This window comes from Arxiozyma heterogenica (assembly GCF_036370985.1).
Source record: "Arxiozyma heterogenica strain weizmannii chromosome Unknown scaffold_21, whole genome shotgun sequence".
Lineage (NCBI taxonomy): Eukaryota > Fungi > Ascomycota > Saccharomycetes > Saccharomycetales > Saccharomycetaceae > Arxiozyma > Arxiozyma heterogenica.
The window spans coordinates 371,094-389,098 of NW_027042674.1; the positions used below are offsets into that span (position 1 = coordinate 371,094).

An 18,005-nucleotide genomic window follows, 5' to 3' on the forward strand; every position below is an offset into this window, starting at 1 on the left:
TAGTAATAATTCATATAGCTTATAGACGTATATACATATATATGTAAATATATATCTTTTTTTGTGTATCATGCCTTATGTTTGTTTGTTTGTTCTTAATTCGAAGTAGAAAATATATGAACTACGAGATTCTATGTTTCAATTAAATGTTAAGTATCCATTTATCATAGAGATATCACATATTGACTCTGATCTTTTGCTACTATTACTATTATTATTATTTTGCTGTATTCCCTTTGAAAGACAAAACAATTGATCTTTCTAAGAAACAATTCCAAACAGAGATTTTTCCAAAAGGGACGTCTGTCTGACTCCCCCCCTCCCTTTTTCCACCAACTTCGACCGAATCATCCCTCAAATTATTCACTTCTTTATTTATCAAAGGCGGAAAAATAACGACTTTCTTACTCTCCAAGAATCCTCGGTATTTATTTTTGTTTTTATTTTATTTTATTTTTTTATTTGTTTTGAATTTTTTGACTCGTTACCATTTTTTGTTTTGTTTTCCTCGAGATTTTCTTATAAATCATTCACTTTGGCCACTCAGAGAAAACTCAGGAAAAAGAAACGAGAAGCAAAGGAAAAAAGAGCGCACTAACTATAAAATGTTTAAAAGATGTTAAGGAAGGTAGTTATCAGGTTTCCAAATATTATATTTCACCTAACCCTCTAAAGTATTCCCAACTAGTAAGAATCATTACTGTTTGCTTCTTTCGTATTTCAATTACTTCTTTACCTATTTGTCTTCCTTATTCTTTTTTTTTTCCTTTTTTTTCAGTTTAAGCTAGGGAAAAGATTCTAATAAGAATGTCTTGCTGATCTATTGACTGAAGTTTCTCTCAAAAAGGAGAAAGAAATAATTCCAAGTTTGACAAGGGATAGAAGAATATTTTACTGCATTTTTATTTTTTTTGTTTTTTTCAAAACTATCGAGTACAAGTCCTGTTTACACTTTAACATAGAAAACTTTTAATTTTTATTTTATATTCAACCTGAAGAAGAAAAAAAGGGGTAACGAAGTAACAAATAATTAATTAACATGTGTGGTGTTTTAGGTATAGTATTAGCTGATCAAAGCCGTATGGTGGCACCAGAATTATGTGATGGTTGTATCTTTTTACAACACAGAGGTCAGGATGCTGCAGGTATTGCCACTTGTGGTAACCGTGGTAGAATTTATCAATGCAAAGGCAATGGTATGGCAAGAGATGTCTTTACTCAAAACAGGGTTGCTGGCTTAGCTGGATCCATGGGTATTGCTCACCTACGTTATCCAACAGCAGGGTCATCTGCTAACTCTGAAGCCCAACCATTCTATGTCAATAGTCCCTATGGGATCAATTTAGCTCACAATGGTAATTTGGTTAACACTGCATCTCTAAGTAGGTATATGGACGAAGATGTCCATAGACATATCAATACTGATAGTGACTCTGAGTTGCTGTTAAACATCTTTGCGGCTGAGTTGGAAAAGCATAATAAATATAGAGTCAATAACGAAGATGTTTTCCTTGCTCTTGAAGGTGTGTACAGATTATGTCGTGGTGGTTATGCTGTTGTTGGTATGTTAGCTGGTTTTGCCATGTTTGGTTTCAGAGATCCAAATGGTATCAGACCGTTGCTGTTTGGTGAACGTGTCAACAAGGATGGGTCTAAGGATTATATGTTGGCTTCGGAGAGTGTTGTGTTAAAGGCTCATAATTTCAATAAGTTCCGCGACTTGTTACCAGGTGAAGCTGTTATTGTACCAAAGGATTTGTCTAAGGGAGAACCAGAATTTAGACAAGTGGTTCCTATGAACAGTTATAGACCAGATTTGTTTGAATACGTTTATTTTGCGAGACCCGACAGTGTCTTGGACGGAATCTCAGTTTATCACACAAGATTAGAGATGGGTGTTAAGCTGGCTGAAAACATTAGAAGTAAAGTGTCACCAGATGATATTGATGTGGTTATGGCCGTGCCAGACACAGCTAGAACATGTGCTATGCAATGTGCCACCACACTAGGGAAACCATACCGTGAAGGTTTTGTTAAAAACAGATACGTTGGTAGAACTTTCATTATGCCAAATCAGGAACAACGTGTTTCTTCAGTGAGAAGGAAATTAAATGCGATGGAATCTGAATTTAAGGGGAAGAATGTATTGATTGTTGATGACTCTATTGTCAGAGGTACCACATCTGTTGAGATTGTTAATATGGCCAAGGAATCTGGTGCCAAAAAAGTATATTTTGCATCAGCAGCTCCAGCTATTCGCTATAATCATATCTACGGTATTGATTTGACCGATAACAAGAATTTGATTGCATTTGATAGAACAGAAGATGAAATAGCTGAGCTGTTAGGTTGTGAAAAGGTTATATACCAGACGTTAGAAGATTTGATCGCATGTTGTAAGACTGATAAGATTGACAAATTTGAGGTTGGTGTGTTTACAGGTAATTATGTTACAGGTGTTGAAGATGGATATTTAAATGAATTGGCAAGAGTTCGTGCAGAGAATGCAAAGGCTACCTGTGATTTGAAATCGGAGGTAGATATTGGGTTATATAACTCGGCAGATTATTAAAAAGCTCTTATAAAAAGCTTTCATGGCAAACAGAGGAAGAGGGAGAAAGAAGGAGAAGCCAAGGGATAAGTAGTAGCTTTATATGCATGCTATTGTCATTTTTCTTCTTTGTATTTCTCTTTCCTATACCGATTTACTGAATTACAATATTTGTGCAATATAAAATATATATCATGTCATTTCAAATAATATATATATATATATATATATGTGTGTGTGTGTGTGTGTGTGTGTTTATATTTGTATAAATTGGTAAGTAAAAATTTAAAGATTTTAGATAAAAGAATTAAAAAAAAAAACAAAGGATAAAGAGTAAAAAAAGGAAATAGCGAAATATAAGTTAACAAGTACATACAAATGTGTCCATATATATATATATACATGTGCATGTATGTGTAAATGATAATATAAAATAAATGGACGAACTATTAAGTAAGATAACAAATAAATCAGCAGTTCAAATAGAAAAAGAAGAAAAGAGGAAGGAAAAAGGGGAAGAAAGAGCAAGTAATAGTTCAAGGACATTAATAATAATACATAGAAATAATGAAACATTAAAATCATTTCAAAGACAATTTTTATCATTTAATTCATCAAGTATAGGTGATAGTACCAGTAATACCAGTACCAGTACTAGTCTTTTATCTTTCAGTAATATAAAATTAGACGATGTATCGATAGATACGTATTGTTGTCCATTTGATGATGAGGAAGGTATAAATCTTATTAAAATGGCTAAAATATTTTTAAAGTCTGTTAAAGAAGAAAACGTCCATTGGATAATATTATTGGATTGGTCAATATATGATCAGCAAAGATGGCTACGTCATATTTTAAAATGTGTTGGGGAGATAGATAGCGAGGGTAAAGAAGATCAAAAACATGTAGTAAACAAGTCTATTATATGTATAAATAGTGAACATATATATAAGATACAGAAGAATCTCCCTTTGTGGTATTCGCATCACATAGATTATATTCAACAGACGTTGAGATGGTACAGTCTACGAAAGCATTGCAATTTGATGTACAGCGAGGCAGGACAGAAGAAACTTTCAGATGAGCTGATCAAGAAAATAGTTAATATTAATAGCAATAACAAATTTGGTATAGAGGATGTTGAGATGGCTAAGACAACAAGGATTCTTATACCCTATGGATATGATAATATAAAGTTGATTAAGACATTAGACGAAACGTTTGATGCGGAAGAATGTACTATAGAACGATATGAGGAGGTTATACCGACACCTATTGATAAAAGTAGACAAACTGGATCCATATTAATAGATTCAATTGAACCAAGCGTTGAGTATTTTGATGTGACTGAAAGATTGGATATTAATGAAATAACAAGACATAAACCAGAATTCATTGATGAGCAAATACAATATAGGCGGCTGTTGGAATATAGTAAGAAGTTGAACAGAAAATAAATATACATACAACCATAACATACATAGACATGACAGATAGAAAAATAGCCAAACTGCACAAAGCATATACACATCCAAACACAGTTATGAGATATCACAGTTCGATAAAATAAATATTACACAATTTCTGGTTTTTTTTTTTTTTTTTTGTTTTTTGTTTTCCTTCTTTGCCTATCTCTTGTCACGATGGCTCAAAGGGCGATGAGATCATAATTGAGAATATCTAGACAAACAAATACAAATATAAACATATACATATACATACATATATATATATATACGTGTACGTGCCTTTGTAATGAATGTTTATATGATTATAACAGCGTGTTTAATACAGCAAAGTTTATTAAAAAAAAAAAAGATTAAGAAGGCTGCTAATTATATCTTTTTATTTTTTGTTTTTTTTTTTTTTTTCCTTTTGGTTGAGTATATTAAATCCATGGAGTAGGTAGCCATTTTTATCAACTGAGCAAATCCCTTAACAAGAAAGATATACAGTTGTTCAAAGAGATAGGAAATATTACAAATGGTCTATTCATGTTCCAATACTAGCACCAATACTACTAGTAATACCAATATCACTAATACTGGTACCAACGTTAGCATTAGTACTGGTAAGAATAACACAGCCAGAGATGAAGCCACACATAAATTATATCACAATGGTTTGCCTATTGCATTAGTCACTGTTGTCGAGAAAGAGAAATTCCACGGTAGAGAGGTGAACCGTAATGTGAACTCGATCTGCAGGGTTGTCGAGATACTGGACTCCTGTCCCAGAGATGTTCCCCTGGTGGTCGAATATCCCAAGAACAAATACCGTTATGTACACGAATTGCTGCCAGGTTTGTTGGTCGTCTGGCAAAGGAAAGACGTCAGGGAGATTTAGTGTGTAGGTCACGTGGACGAGCGTCACGTGCTTACCTGTTTGTTGTAGTACGGTGTTTTTTTTTCTTTTTTTAACACGCGTTGTATATACTTTTTTTTCTTTTCAATATTTCTGATTCGTATAGAATGCTGTTCTAAATTATCATAAATCATTTTTCTGTTTCTTTTTTTTTTTTTCTGTTTGCTATCCCCCCCCCTTCAATTCATTTTTGATTATCTCACTACTTTATTACGTATATGGTGAAGTATTGAAAACAAACTAAGACATTTTTTTCTTTCTTTCTTTTTTTTTTTTTTTTTTTTTAAAGAATCCAAAAATATATAGATATCATCTATCATAGTAGGACTTGAAAATAAAGAAGGATGAAGAAGTAATTGGTTCGTATTATCTATAGGTACTTGTCCTGAGTGATTACCAGTGTTGAAATAATTAGTATCCTGTAATCATTCTAGTAGTTATTGTCCTTAGGTTAACTCCTGGTCTGTTTTTTTTAACCTCTTTGTTTCTGTTTGTATCTGTTTGTTTCTCCTTCTATTTCACTGTACATCTTTGGTTAATATAAACAGACAAACATATCTCTACTATTGAATAATGGTCAATATTATAACGCCTCCCATAACGAAAAAAAATAAAAAATCAACTAATACTAGCAATTCAGGTTCTGCGGTCAGTACTAGAGATTTAACAAATGAGGATGATGCATATGATGCCATTTTTAGTGGTGATTTTGGCTCTTTAAATATTGGCTCCTTTATTGGTAATGCTGACCCAGATGACGGAAGCTATGACGCTACTGAACATTTACCTGACGCTATAGATTTTGAAGATGAAGATGAATTAGCAGATGATGAAGATGACATACAGAATAACAATAACAACAACAACAATAATAATAGCATTATTTTTATGAATAATAATGAAAATGATCAAATTTCTGTTTCTCAGCATATATTTGGTGTTTCTAATGAATTAATATTGGACCATCATCAATCTAATACTATGGATGATATTGGTTTTCCTGGTACTAATACTTTCGATCATTTAGATATTAACAATCCTAATATGAACATGAATATCGGTATAAGCACTGATGATATCAGTAATACTAATACTAATAATAATAATAATAACGATAATAATAGCAATATTAATCCTAATCTTAATCTTAATCATGATAACGATAATAATAATAATAATGCTTTGTTTATGATTGATAATAATATAAGTACTAATGATAACGAAAATGATAATAGTCATACTAATGAGGATATTAATGTTAATAATAATAGAAATAGTAATAATAACCTTGATCTAAATGGTTCGGAATCGTTATCTGTTACTCATATAAATAATATGGATTTGGATTTAACAAATGGTTATCCCAAGATTATATCCTTTAACAATGACAATAACAGTAACAACAATGACAATAGTAAAATAAACCAAAATAAACTTAATGATGCGCACTCATATAATTTATTTGATTTGATGATACAGCATAATAATAACAATAATAACATAAATATCCAAGATTCTAAGATACGAAATCCATCAAATGACGAGGATATGAAAAAATTTAAAGAACGTAGAGATAGTCTCTTATTACAGTATTACTTCCCCACTTATAAAAAGGGTAAAGTACTGAAATGGAATAGTTGTATCTATCGTAGAAGGAACAATTATCAATATCAATCAAAATTATTGGTGTCATTACTGTGTCCAAATGGTAACATGGATGAAGTTAAATCCTTCTGCCCAACTAATTTGAAATTTAAAGTTCAGCAAGATCAAAAAAGATTATTTAATAATATGGACTATTCTACTTTATTCAATGAATCCAAAAGAAAACTAAAAAATTATGGGATCAAGTGCGTTCCAGTTTCGCAAAGATTCTCAGACCCACTTGTAGAGACTGAAATGAATTCAAAGGATGGGGAGGCAGGAACAAAAAATAACGAGATAGTTGATAATCAGTTGAACACATCCGATGACCTTTTAATTGCCATTCAAAAATGGGACGAAAATAAAATTATTCATTTTGATAGTGATAATAATAGTAATAAGGAGAATAGTGTTAACACCAATAAATTAGTGTCTCCATTTGATTATAATGAAGATTGGAACGAAGATGACTTAATTGACGCCAAACTATCAATGGCAAAATTCGCAGAACTAAATATGAATGATAGCAAATTATTGTTGGTCCTTAATAAAGAAAATGATTTAAAGAAAAGGGAACAAGAATCCAAATTATCTAACCTAGCAACAAAAGAATCTTTGCTTTTACAAAGATTCAATATCTCCAACGATCACACTTATTCCATCCTGAAACATACTCATAAGCCAAAAGTCCGTGCTACAATATCTAATCTAAACATAGAACATTCACAACCTGCAATTAACCTACAATCACCCTTCTATAAAGTTAATTTGCCAAGAACACAATTAAGATTTTTTCATAGACCTAAGTTCAGTCCACATGTACGTATTGGTTCCACTATCACCTTTAGTAAATTGAAAACAAGAAAAAGAAAGAAGGATAAAGGTAAAAGCGTTCGTGAATCATTTGCCACAACTCAAGATCTTACTGTTGGTGATTCGGCTGCAATATATTTAATGGAATATTCTGAGCAGACGCCCCTGGCACTATCTAAATATGGTATGGCAAATAAACTGATCAACTATTATAGAAAGACGTCAGAAGATGACACCTTGCGTCCTAAATTATCTGTTGGGGAGACACATGTTCTTGGTGTACAAGATAAATCTCCGTTTTGGAATTTTGGATTTGTTGAACCTGGTCATATTGTGCCAACTTTATATAATAATATGATTCGTGCACCTGTTTTTAAACATGAAGTATCTGATACAGATTTTTTGATGGTCAGAAGTGTCGGACATGGTATTAATAGATTTTATTTAAGAAATATTAACCATCTTTTTACTGTAGGTCAAACTTTTCCAGTGGTAGAAATTCCAGGACCAAACTCCAGAAGAGTTACTTCTTTAAAATCAATCAGATTAAGAATGATCGTTTATAGAATTCTAAATAAGGTTCCTGAAAGAGCAATATCAATTGAACCCATCGCTAAACATTTTCCAGATCAAGATTATGGTCAAAATAGGCAAAAGATTAAAGAATTTATGAAATATCAAAGAGAAGGGCCAGATAAAGGGTTATGGAAATTGAAAGAAGGAGAACCCTTCCTAGATAAAGACAATACAAAAAAATTATTGAGCCCTGAACAGATTGCTGAAGTAGAAGCAATGAGTCAAGGTTTACAATTCATGGAAGATAATGAGAATTTTAATTTTGATGATAAATTGGTTAAATTAGAAGAAAAATTGTTACCTTGGAATATATCTAGAAATTTTGTTAACGCTACACAGATGAGAGCGATGGTTCAAATTCATGGTGTTGGTGACCCTACTGGCTGTGGTGAAGGTTTTTCATTTTTAAAGACTTCTATGAAAGGTGGTTTTATTAAATCTAATAATGAATCTAGTAATAACGATTTGATAAAGGGCAAAAATGGTGCTCATACTTACAATATTGTTCAACAGCAAAAGGCATATGACGATGAAATCATTCGTACATGGTATACACACGCTAAAAGTTTAAGTATTGTCAATCCATTTGAAGAACTGGATGACCCAGATTCAGTTAATCCCACCAACAGACACGTGTTGACTCATCGTGATGATAATAAGATACTTAGAATTGTCAGAAAAAGACGTGATGAGAATGGTATTATTCAAAGAGATACCATAATAATTAGAGATCCCCGTGTTATTAAGGGCTATTTAAAGGGTAAAGAACTAAGAAAGAAATCAGTTGATGTTGCTACTCTATTGAATATGGATGAATCTAAGATTGATAACCTTGATGAAATAGAATTCCAAAAGAAAGTGCTACAAAATGAATTAGCATCTTTAGAAAAATCACAACAAAGAAGAGCTGCTAGGGGAAATAAGAAACGTTTTAATGTTACTGCAGTTAATAATGCTACTTCTAATACTACTAATACTAATAGTACTGGTAGTAATAATACAACTAATAATGTCAACTCTCTTGCCGGTAGTAGTGAAGGTAAAGGTCATGGTAAGAACACAACAAGGCGCTGTGCTACTTGTGGACAGATTGGACATATTAGAACAAACAAATCATGTCCAATGTATAATGGTGGAATAACTAGTAATAGCAGCACTCCAGCGCCAAATGTAAGTGACCAGTAGTCTTAATTTAATTGTAATTCAATTTCAGCATAATTTAAATCAACTTTGCAAATATTGGACATACATAAGCATAAATATATATATAGTATACATCCTGTTAATTAAAGATACTACTACGTATATATATATATATATATATGAATTGTAACATTTTTTTTTACATATGATAAATGGTGGAATCTTTACATACTTCTTTTACCAATTCTTTGTCATAATCATAACCAACAAAGGCGTAATAACCGGGTTGGCCTTTATCTTCAGTTAAAGGATAATGAATAGATGGCACATTTTCATTTTCTACAATACAGAATGAGAAATTTTCATCATTTGGTTCATAGTCACGGGTAATTCTTTTCATTATTATTTTCAATTCACCTCTCTTATCACAACTTGGACCACCCTTAGCGAAAATTTTGTTTACAGATGATTCAGATCCATCGATATAGTTGATTTGTTCCTTTACAGCAGTACAATGGAACCACTCATAGTGAATTCTAGTTGAATATTTGAAATACTCTACTGCAGCAATAAGTAATAATGATATACAAATGTACTGGAAAAGGGCTTTAAATCTAGGTTTACGTTTTTCATGAACTTTTTCTATCTTTTCAGTAATATCTGTGGACATCTTTCTTCAGTGATACTTTCTAACACAGAGTAAATAGTGGCAAAAATAATGGGTCTTCTACCTTAAATGGATATATATATATATTAAAGAAATGAAATGACTCTCTAACGATGAAGCAATAATTGTTGAAGGACTAATGGAAAGGGTGTTATTATATTTTTATTTTTTTGCATTTACATTTTTTCAATTACTTGTTATGTCAGATATCTATAAAAATAAAAAAGAAAAAAGGAAATTATATACGAGAAAGGAGTAAAAGTTACGAAGTAGAAATAAGCTAACAAATAGAAGGATTGATAGTTGGATAACGACGAGCTAATAGACATTAGACAGCATTAGTATAAAATTTCTTCTAGCATATAATATATATAAATATGTATATGCGTGTGTTTGTATGCGTGTGTGTGTACAAAGGGATAAAATAATTAGTAATCATAAAACACATAACGCGAATAAAAGTTAAAAAAAAAATAAGGATAAAAGTAAAATTAATCAATTCAGAATTGCTGTCCATGAACCCATTCATTTAACATTGCCAAAGAAGCTTCTGGTTGATCATAAGGGACCATATGACCACCATCGAATAATCTTAGGAAAGTTAGTTCATTGTAAGATTTAATTTCACCTGCTTGATAGGTACCTTCTTGACTGTTAACAATCCATGGTTGTAATGGCGTTGTGGCATATTCTTCGTGATGCTTCCATGGCAAGTCATCAGCCCAAGCTTGGTTACCCATCCAGTTACAAATAAAATCTTTGTCACCGGCATAGATCAATATTGGCAATTGATATTCATCCAATAGTTCCATTACATGTTTTTGGTATGGCTTCATCCAATCACCAGCAAACAAGAAATTTTTGTTTATATCGAAGTTACAAGATTCGAAATTGGAAACTTCTGCGCCAATAGCATCTTGAACTTCTTTCAAATTCAAATATTGATCAATAGGCTCCATTTCGGAGTAACATAATGGACCATTGCAGTCTTTTCTAACGTCATAAACATTTTTACCAGTACGTTGGAAAGGACCCAATTGAGCATTGTTACAATAGATGGATGCAGGAACACATGTCCAAACAGAATCGTAGTTATAGCATGATTCAATTAAGGAAAGACATCTTGGTAATGAATCTTCCATTGCTTGGCATTCTTGTGGAGATAAAATTGGATCATAGCCAGAACTTTCGCCACAAGCCATAGGTTTGTAGTACTTGTATTGAGTTAACGGATCAGTTAATCCATTTCCGATTAAAATAGAAGATAAGTTAAAATTTCTATTTTTGTGAGATAAAATTTCGGTAGCAAAAGCAGGAATATAATGGCCTGCATAAGATTCACCAGCAATATGGAAGTCATGTGTTTTTGTAGAATATTGTGGAAATTGTTGGAAAAACAACTGTAAAAAGGCATAGACATCCTTCCCAGCAGCAATGGAGTTTGTAATAGAGCCACTATTTATATCATCTGAATATGAAAATCCAACATTGACAGGTTGGTCTAAGAAGATAACACTTGCATTATTATTCCAAGAATATGGGTTGTAAATAGGTTTCAATTCAACATCTATAGCGGATGGACCTAGTTCAAAAAATAAACCAGTCATAGATGAACAACCTGGTCCACCATTTAACCAAAGAATAACTGGATCATTTTCTGGGTCATTTCTACTTTCAAAGAACCAAAAGAAAAAGTGTTTCCCCTCATCTTTAACATCCAAATAACCAGTGTATTGTTGAACTGTATCAATACCTAGTTTGGAAGGATCTTTAATTTTGTTGACACGTAGTTGAAAGTTATTCAACTCTTGACTTGATACGATATGGTCCCACCCTTTCTTAGGAGATACAATTTTTCCATTAAAATCAGCTGAAGATGAGGAGGAAAAAGGAAAGGATTGTACCATAAAATCATCTATTTGACCTTGTGGGAATAACCATTCTGATTTTGAACAGGAATGAGAGGAGTATGTCGAGGGTTTTAAATTGTTGGATAATTTGATGTCCTTATCGTTTGACGAGGAGGAAAAAAAGGGGATTTGTAGGGATATAGCATTTGCAGTCGTTAAAGTCGTCACTAAAGTAGCAGGAAATATAGTTGACCACTTCATTGTAACAATATATATAGTATACTTTACACTGTATTGGCTTGTTGGTATGCTTAGTGTAAGAAGAATGTGTGTGGTCTAAATGCAAATAATAAAAAGTGTTTATCAAAGTGGGTTCGAGGTATTTTTCTTATCTGCAACGGTTTTTTTTATACTATAAAAAAAAAGGAGAAGAAAGCGATTGTAATCATTTGAATTGAGAGGGGAGAATGAAATAAGTAGAAATGGTCAGTAAGAATACAGCATAACTTGTACAGAGAAGTGGTCACTGTTGTCCAATATAGGAAGCAATGACGGTGAAAAGTAGGGAGATGGATATTCACAAATATAGATATAAAGAGAGGTTAATAGTATTAGACTTCGTACGAAAAATGTATATATAATCTGTATGCATATATAGCTAAAAAAAAGACAGTAAGTACTATTGATATTTATCGGTTTAAGATCATGTATTTTCGATAATTGTAATAACCAATGGTTATGTTTTTTAAAATATTTTGTATTCTTTCTTTTTATGCATATATTTTTTACCAAAGATATGTTAACCTGATTCTTAAATTATATTAATATGTTTATGACGTTGGATGGTAAGTATATACTATAGCAAAAATTATTTTAGTAGTTCTATTACTTTAGTTTATTTATTTATTTCCTTTTTTTTTGTTTTAACAGAAGAAGATTTTGATGTTTAAGTGTTTTATAAGAAGCTACCTACTTTATTTATCGAGTATTATTTATGATACTGTTAAGTAGTAAAAGATCTCTCAATGAAGGTAAATATATAATTACTAGATTTGGATAGTATTTAGACTAGAATAGATTTTATATAAATATAAATGAACAAATATTATCCTTTTTAAGCATAGAGAGGAGAAATGTAGAATCCTCTTTCAACGATAAATATATTAAAACCGTAATGAGATGTCCGAATTATTCAAGGTACAGAACACAATTCTGATACAAAAAAAATCAGGAATGTTGGTTATTCTATCCAAAATAGACATATTATAAATGTTTTGAAAAATCTTCAATTTTTTAAATAGTTGTAAGTGTAGAAATAGTTACAATTAGATTACGTGAAGACACCTTGATTGGATATCCTAAAATATGTAGTCTACAGGTAATAGTTGATCTCAAGAAAATGGTATGTGACAGCAGAAACTTTAGGCTTTGCATGTGAGTATATTCAAACAAATGGTGGCTTAATGTTAGTGGTAAAATAGTAAAAAACTGGTTTAAAAGATGTCTGATCATTGAGAGTTTGTACCAGCGATTGTTATCAAACTTTACATTTTTATTATATCTGTTAGGTTTTTACCTGACGGATCAATTAATGTTAATAATGATAAGAAAAATAAAATTTTATAATTAGTTTATTGGTTTGAATTAACCAATTATATAATTTGTAAGTGTCTATGTATAATTAATATCCATAGTTTGGTGCTACTTGTAATAACCCTTACATTAGTAATTGATCTTTTTTTTTATTTTTTCAACAGAATTTTTTATTTTTCACCAAAAATATTAATTTTTGGGATATTTATTTGCAAACCAATTTTAACTTGAGATAAAAATAATAACTACTGAACCACTTTTTAATAAGCCTTTTAAATAGTAAGAGATCATTAACCAACAACAACCATCAAATACCAAATTATCTAGTATTTAATACCATTTAAAGATATGTTTATTGAAAAATGAAAAAAGGGAAATTACTAGTCCCCAAACTTACAAAAACCTATGCTATATTTTTTAGTGTCATTATCATTAAGGAAATTATTAATAATCTAAAACCATTCTTTTTAAATTGAAAAAAAACTTCCTAAATACTGATGTTTAATGTTTTGACTATTAGTTTAGGAAAATGTTGATAATCTTCTGTTGACGCAAGGCTTCGGAATCAAACATTCTAGTAGAGTTCATTTAAGACTAATATAATAAGATAAGGTAATTTACAATAGGATATTGGTGGTATTATAAGTTATTCCTTGGTCCTTTCCTTTCTATATAAGCAATATACAAGATACAATATTATACAGTATACTCATTTTATCTTTGAATCTTCTTTACTATAAATTTTCATAACTTTTAATCACTTAGTACGATGAATTTAGATTATCAAACATAACTCTAATAATTATATTTTAACATCTTCATTTTTCTAAACTTTCCTTTTTGCAAATTTTACAAACATCGATAAAGACAAGAGTAACCAACATAAGTATAACAGGGCAACCAAGAAGAACAAGGAACCAAGGATTACATAAGTCTAGATATATAGTATATAAGTGTATACTATTAGGCTATCTTAGATTAAATATATAGATATATAGGAATACTACATCTAGAGATATAGGAAGAGTCTATATCTTATATCTATTCAAGTGAAATATTATTAAGATTTCGTCATGATCAACTGTTATCAGAAACACATAACCTAAGGGTTATTGCACAACATATTACAATATTACGAAAAAAACAAAAAACTCCGCGACGGGGAATTGAACCCCGATCTGACACGCGACAAGCGTCCATTCTGACCATTAAACTATCACGGACCTCAATTTCCAAAGGTAGAATTTACCTATTGTTTTAGTAAGTCCCACGTGTATTACTAATCACCATGATTAGAGAATTGGGATGCAGTTCTAATCCAGTAGTGCACCTAAATTAATATAATAAATTTTAGGGTTGAATCAGTCAAGTCATTAATGTAGTAACCTGAATAATCGATCGAGCTCCAGAAAACATATAAAAGGACAACGTTTTCTGGAGATAAAAGATCATCTTCCATAACCGTTTCTTGTAAATAATTTATATATTATATATGAAAAAAGCAAGTAACAAGTCAAGTAACAAGTCAAGTAACTTCGAATAAGTACATTAGCTCGATATAAGTCGCTTAATATATAAGACCGTTTAGTAATTATACTATCGACTATAGTTGATTACTGTCTCGATTATTTGAATTACTATTAATATTATTTGCGCTTCCCTGGAATACACAAAGAACTTCACCACACCATACTACAACAGAGGCGTTGCAGAATAGAATACTTATTACCATCAAGATTACATAAGATCCTGAATGAATCTAGAATTATTTATTGTTTTAATAAGCCATACACGTGCTACAACATTAGATGCTGCATAATAAAGAGATTAGATTACATAAGATTTTAACAAATCTAGAATTTACCTATTGTTTCTATTGGAAAATGAGAGTTTATTACTGTCATTTCCATAAGAATTATTTTTAATTAGTTTTTCTGTATATTATGCGGTGTACGGATGTACCATAATATCAAGAAGACATTTTATTTTTCACCAAATATGTTTTTCGAAGATTTGAAAAGAAATGAAAAACTTTAAAAGAAAACTTAAAGTAAATAAAAGAATGTATACTAAATACACTATATAATAAATATGTACATGTATTTAGTATAAAGTAGAACAAGCATCTATAACTTAATGATGTCTACCATTACCATAGACGCTGAAGGCTCCAAATTCCAACAGGTTTTATCAAGTATTTCCCCTTAATATTTTTCCAGTGAATAAACGATTACGCAATTATAAATAAAATATAAAAACACAATATATATATATATTCTTCACTCAGATTGAAAATTTAATAAGTAGAGTTATCCATCTATATATTCTTTACTTTTGGAAGAATTTTTCATGATTTTTTTTCCTATCGACATTCTTTTCATCAATTAAATCTTCGTCCCACGTATTCATTTTCTTTAGCTGTTCAGTTTCCTTTTCATATGCCAATTTATATAAATATTTTGAGTCATTATTAGCGTTTTTTATTATAGCATCCCGATAGTTTATTGAGTGGGAGGCATTGTTCAATTCATTTGATCTCTGATTAGCACGAATATTACTTATTTTGTATTCTTTTGAGAATTTCGTTAAATATTCTTCAGCTTTTTTTGCTAGTCTTGAAGCATCTGTATTTTTCTTACTAGATGGTTTCGTAATTTTAGCATCGGTATTTTTACCACCCAACACAGTGTCTTTTTGTAGATTAGCAAAAGAAGTGGAATCAGGAGATAGATTAGAGGAATTAGATGAATTTGTACCACCCAACCGGGTGTGCTCTATTGGCTTGGATTGAATGGGCGAAGTAGATGATATAGCTTCATTTTCATTATTACTTTCATTTTCTGATGTATAGTCATCAGATTCATAATTGGAGTTCGTATGTACGATGGAATCAAATAGGTTGTCAACTTCTTCATGAGTGTCATTGTTTTCAGAAGAATGTTGAACTGATGGTAGTGCGGCAGTATGGATGGTGATTGGTTCTCAGTAGGAATGTCAACTTTGTCTGGGAATGTTGTTGTGGATTCAGTAAAAGAATCTATAGGTGAGTTAATGTCTGGTTCAGATTCTGGTTCAATGTTCTCGGGATAGTTGTGGATGGCAATTAGAGTGTCGAAGACTGTGGATTTTGGTGTGGAGCCTTTTGATGGTGAACTTTTAACAGTTGAATAATTGGATGTGTCAACCACTTTTTTGGTGATGGTGTTATATATTAAGTATCCATGGGATACTAGGGAAGGGCATAATGCCAACCCATCGTCACCACGAGGAGAAAGCGTGGATGTTGTTGATCCTTTGTGAATAATAACTTCTTGTCCAAAAGGAAGAATAGTACCCACATCCAGACCTGCAAGACCGGCTTTTGCTCTTGATGAAGTTTTAATAGATGAGTTAAAAAATGCATTACGCATGAGTGTGGCGAATTGAACAGCATAAAACCAAGTCGAATTTGGTAGGTTTGTAGCTTGTAAAAGTGTTCGACAATCGTTTAAAAAAGTTAGATTAAATCGTTCTGCAACACCATTTGCTCGTGAATCACCAGCAGTAGTATAAATTGGGTTAATCCCTTTATCTTCGAAGAGTTTGGTTATCTGATCGTTTGTAAATTCTGAACCACGATCCATTTGAAAAGATAGGATGTTGGTCTTGAACTGATTAGACACCATATTAATGAACTTTGAAAATATGCGAGTAACATTTTGTGAATCCTTTGAATATAATGGAAAAGCCCAGCGAAAACGAGTAGATTCATCGGTAAAGCTGATGAAATAGGAAGGTGTTCCGACTGGTAGATGTGACATGGGACCGAAAATATCGGTATGGATATATTCAAAGGGAGCATATTCTTTTTGATATTTTATACGAGAACCTATAATATGCTTGTGACGAGTTGATTTTCCTTTCATGCAGGATGTACATCGAAAGGAGTGAATGCCAGACCAATCGACATCAGCTGATGTGATACCAGAAATCATCTTTCGATCAATTGTGGTTTTAATATCATGAACATTAATATGTCCAAATAAATTGTGTAGAAAAGGTACAGTTAATTTGATACCTAATTTGTTTATGCTGTATGAAGTAGATTGTTGATTAGATGGTTGTAAAATTGATCGAGGTATACACATGTACTTACCCACATTAATGATGGGAGACAGAATGTGTTCCGACTTGTCTAGTAATTGGCGATGACGAGTGTCAACTACAATACCGGCTTTTTCCAATTGGTATGTACTAATGAAATTGTTCGATATGTCAGGAGCATGAATAGCCCTTATAACGTAAGGTTTGGAATGGGTTTGAAATTTTAGTGATATTATACCACTAGCAGCAGAAGGAATTGATTTGTCATTTGCAGCATATAGGACAACGTTAGCATCAGTAATATGATTTAGAAAGTCTTTGTCATTAATAACAGAAATTTCTGCACCAGTGTCAAGGACTAGATAGTCTCTAAGATTTTCTGGGGAGTCATTCTATGTGTGTTCTTTAATGGGATGTTCGCATTGGATGTTTGAAATTTTCTTTTTATTTTTTGGTTTTTTAGATTGGTGGGTTGGTTTGATAGAAGATAATATATTGGTGTGATATTTGATTGGATAAGAGCGTGGTTAGCGGCTATGGATATTTATAATATCATTTAAAATATCATTCAATGTAATGTTGTGAAAGTTACAATTGTGATTATCAACGATTATTTCATAAGGTCCGTGTAATAATTGTATGATGGTATCACATAAAATTCTGTCAAGAATAGCGATATTGTAGTCTTTTGCTTGTTGTATCATATTATTTATTCTTTTTT

The 18,005-nt window shown here is 31.5% G+C and overlaps 7 protein-coding genes and 1 non-coding gene across 8 annotated transcripts; 4 read left to right on the top strand and 4 right to left on the bottom strand.

Annotated features, from left to right (window-relative positions):
- Nucleotides 1-1,039: 1,039 nt before the first annotated feature.
- Nucleotides 1,040-2,572, top strand: ADE4 (amidophosphoribosyltransferase; the record flags this gene model as incomplete). The annotated part of the gene is made up of 1 exon (XM_064859182.1): nucleotides 1,040-2,572. One exon carries the CDS (start codon nucleotides 1,040-1,042, stop codon nucleotides 2,570-2,572), a length of 1,533 nt encoding a protein of 510 aa, XP_064713991.1.
- A 416-nt stretch (nucleotides 2,573-2,988) lies between these two features.
- On the top strand, nucleotides 2,989-4,008 carry DYN3 (dynein light intermediate chain; the record flags this gene model as incomplete). The annotated part of the gene is made up of 1 exon (XM_064859183.1): nucleotides 2,989-4,008. One exon carries the CDS (start codon nucleotides 2,989-2,991, stop codon nucleotides 4,006-4,008), a length of 1,020 nt encoding a protein of 339 aa, XP_064713992.1.
- A 526-nt stretch (nucleotides 4,009-4,534) lies between these two features.
- Nucleotides 4,535-4,897, top strand: PWA37_002627 (uncharacterized protein; the record flags this gene model as incomplete). Its single annotated transcript, XM_064859184.1, has 1 exon — nucleotides 4,535-4,897. One exon carries the CDS (start codon nucleotides 4,535-4,537, stop codon nucleotides 4,895-4,897), a length of 363 nt encoding a protein of 120 aa, XP_064713993.1.
- A 591-nt stretch (nucleotides 4,898-5,488) lies between these two features.
- On the top strand, nucleotides 5,489-9,133 carry TAF1 (histone acetyltransferase; the record flags this gene model as incomplete). Its single annotated transcript, XM_064859185.1, has 1 exon — nucleotides 5,489-9,133. The coding sequence occupies one exon, from the start codon at nucleotides 5,489-5,491 to the stop codon at nucleotides 9,131-9,133; it is 3,645 nt and encodes a 1,214-aa protein (XP_064713994.1).
- Nucleotides 9,134-9,290: 157 nt separating this feature from the next.
- On the bottom strand, nucleotides 9,291-9,761 carry LIP1 (sphingosine N-acyltransferase subunit LIP1; the record flags this gene model as incomplete). Its single annotated transcript, XM_064859186.1, has 1 exon — nucleotides 9,291-9,761. One exon carries the CDS (start codon nucleotides 9,759-9,761, stop codon nucleotides 9,291-9,293), a length of 471 nt encoding a protein of 156 aa, XP_064713995.1.
- A 497-nt stretch (nucleotides 9,762-10,258) lies between these two features.
- Nucleotides 10,259-11,869, bottom strand: PRC1 (carboxypeptidase C PRC1; the record flags this gene model as incomplete). Its single annotated transcript, XM_064859187.1, has 1 exon — nucleotides 10,259-11,869. One exon carries the CDS (start codon nucleotides 11,867-11,869, stop codon nucleotides 10,259-10,261), a length of 1,611 nt encoding a protein of 536 aa, XP_064713996.1.
- A 2,483-nt stretch (nucleotides 11,870-14,352) lies between these two features.
- Nucleotides 14,353-14,424, bottom strand: PWA37_002631. Its single transcript has one exon. It is a non-coding gene; the product is annotated as a tRNA-Asp (tRNA).
- Nucleotides 14,425-15,975: 1,551 nt separating this feature from the next.
- PWA37_002632 (uncharacterized protein) lies at nucleotides 15,976-17,328 on the bottom strand (the record flags this gene model as incomplete). The annotated part of the gene is made up of 1 exon (XM_064859188.1): nucleotides 15,976-17,328. The coding sequence occupies one exon, from the start codon at nucleotides 17,326-17,328 to the stop codon at nucleotides 15,976-15,978; it is 1,353 nt and encodes a 450-aa protein (XP_064713997.1).
- Between the last annotated feature and the right edge of the window lie 677 nt (nucleotides 17,329-18,005).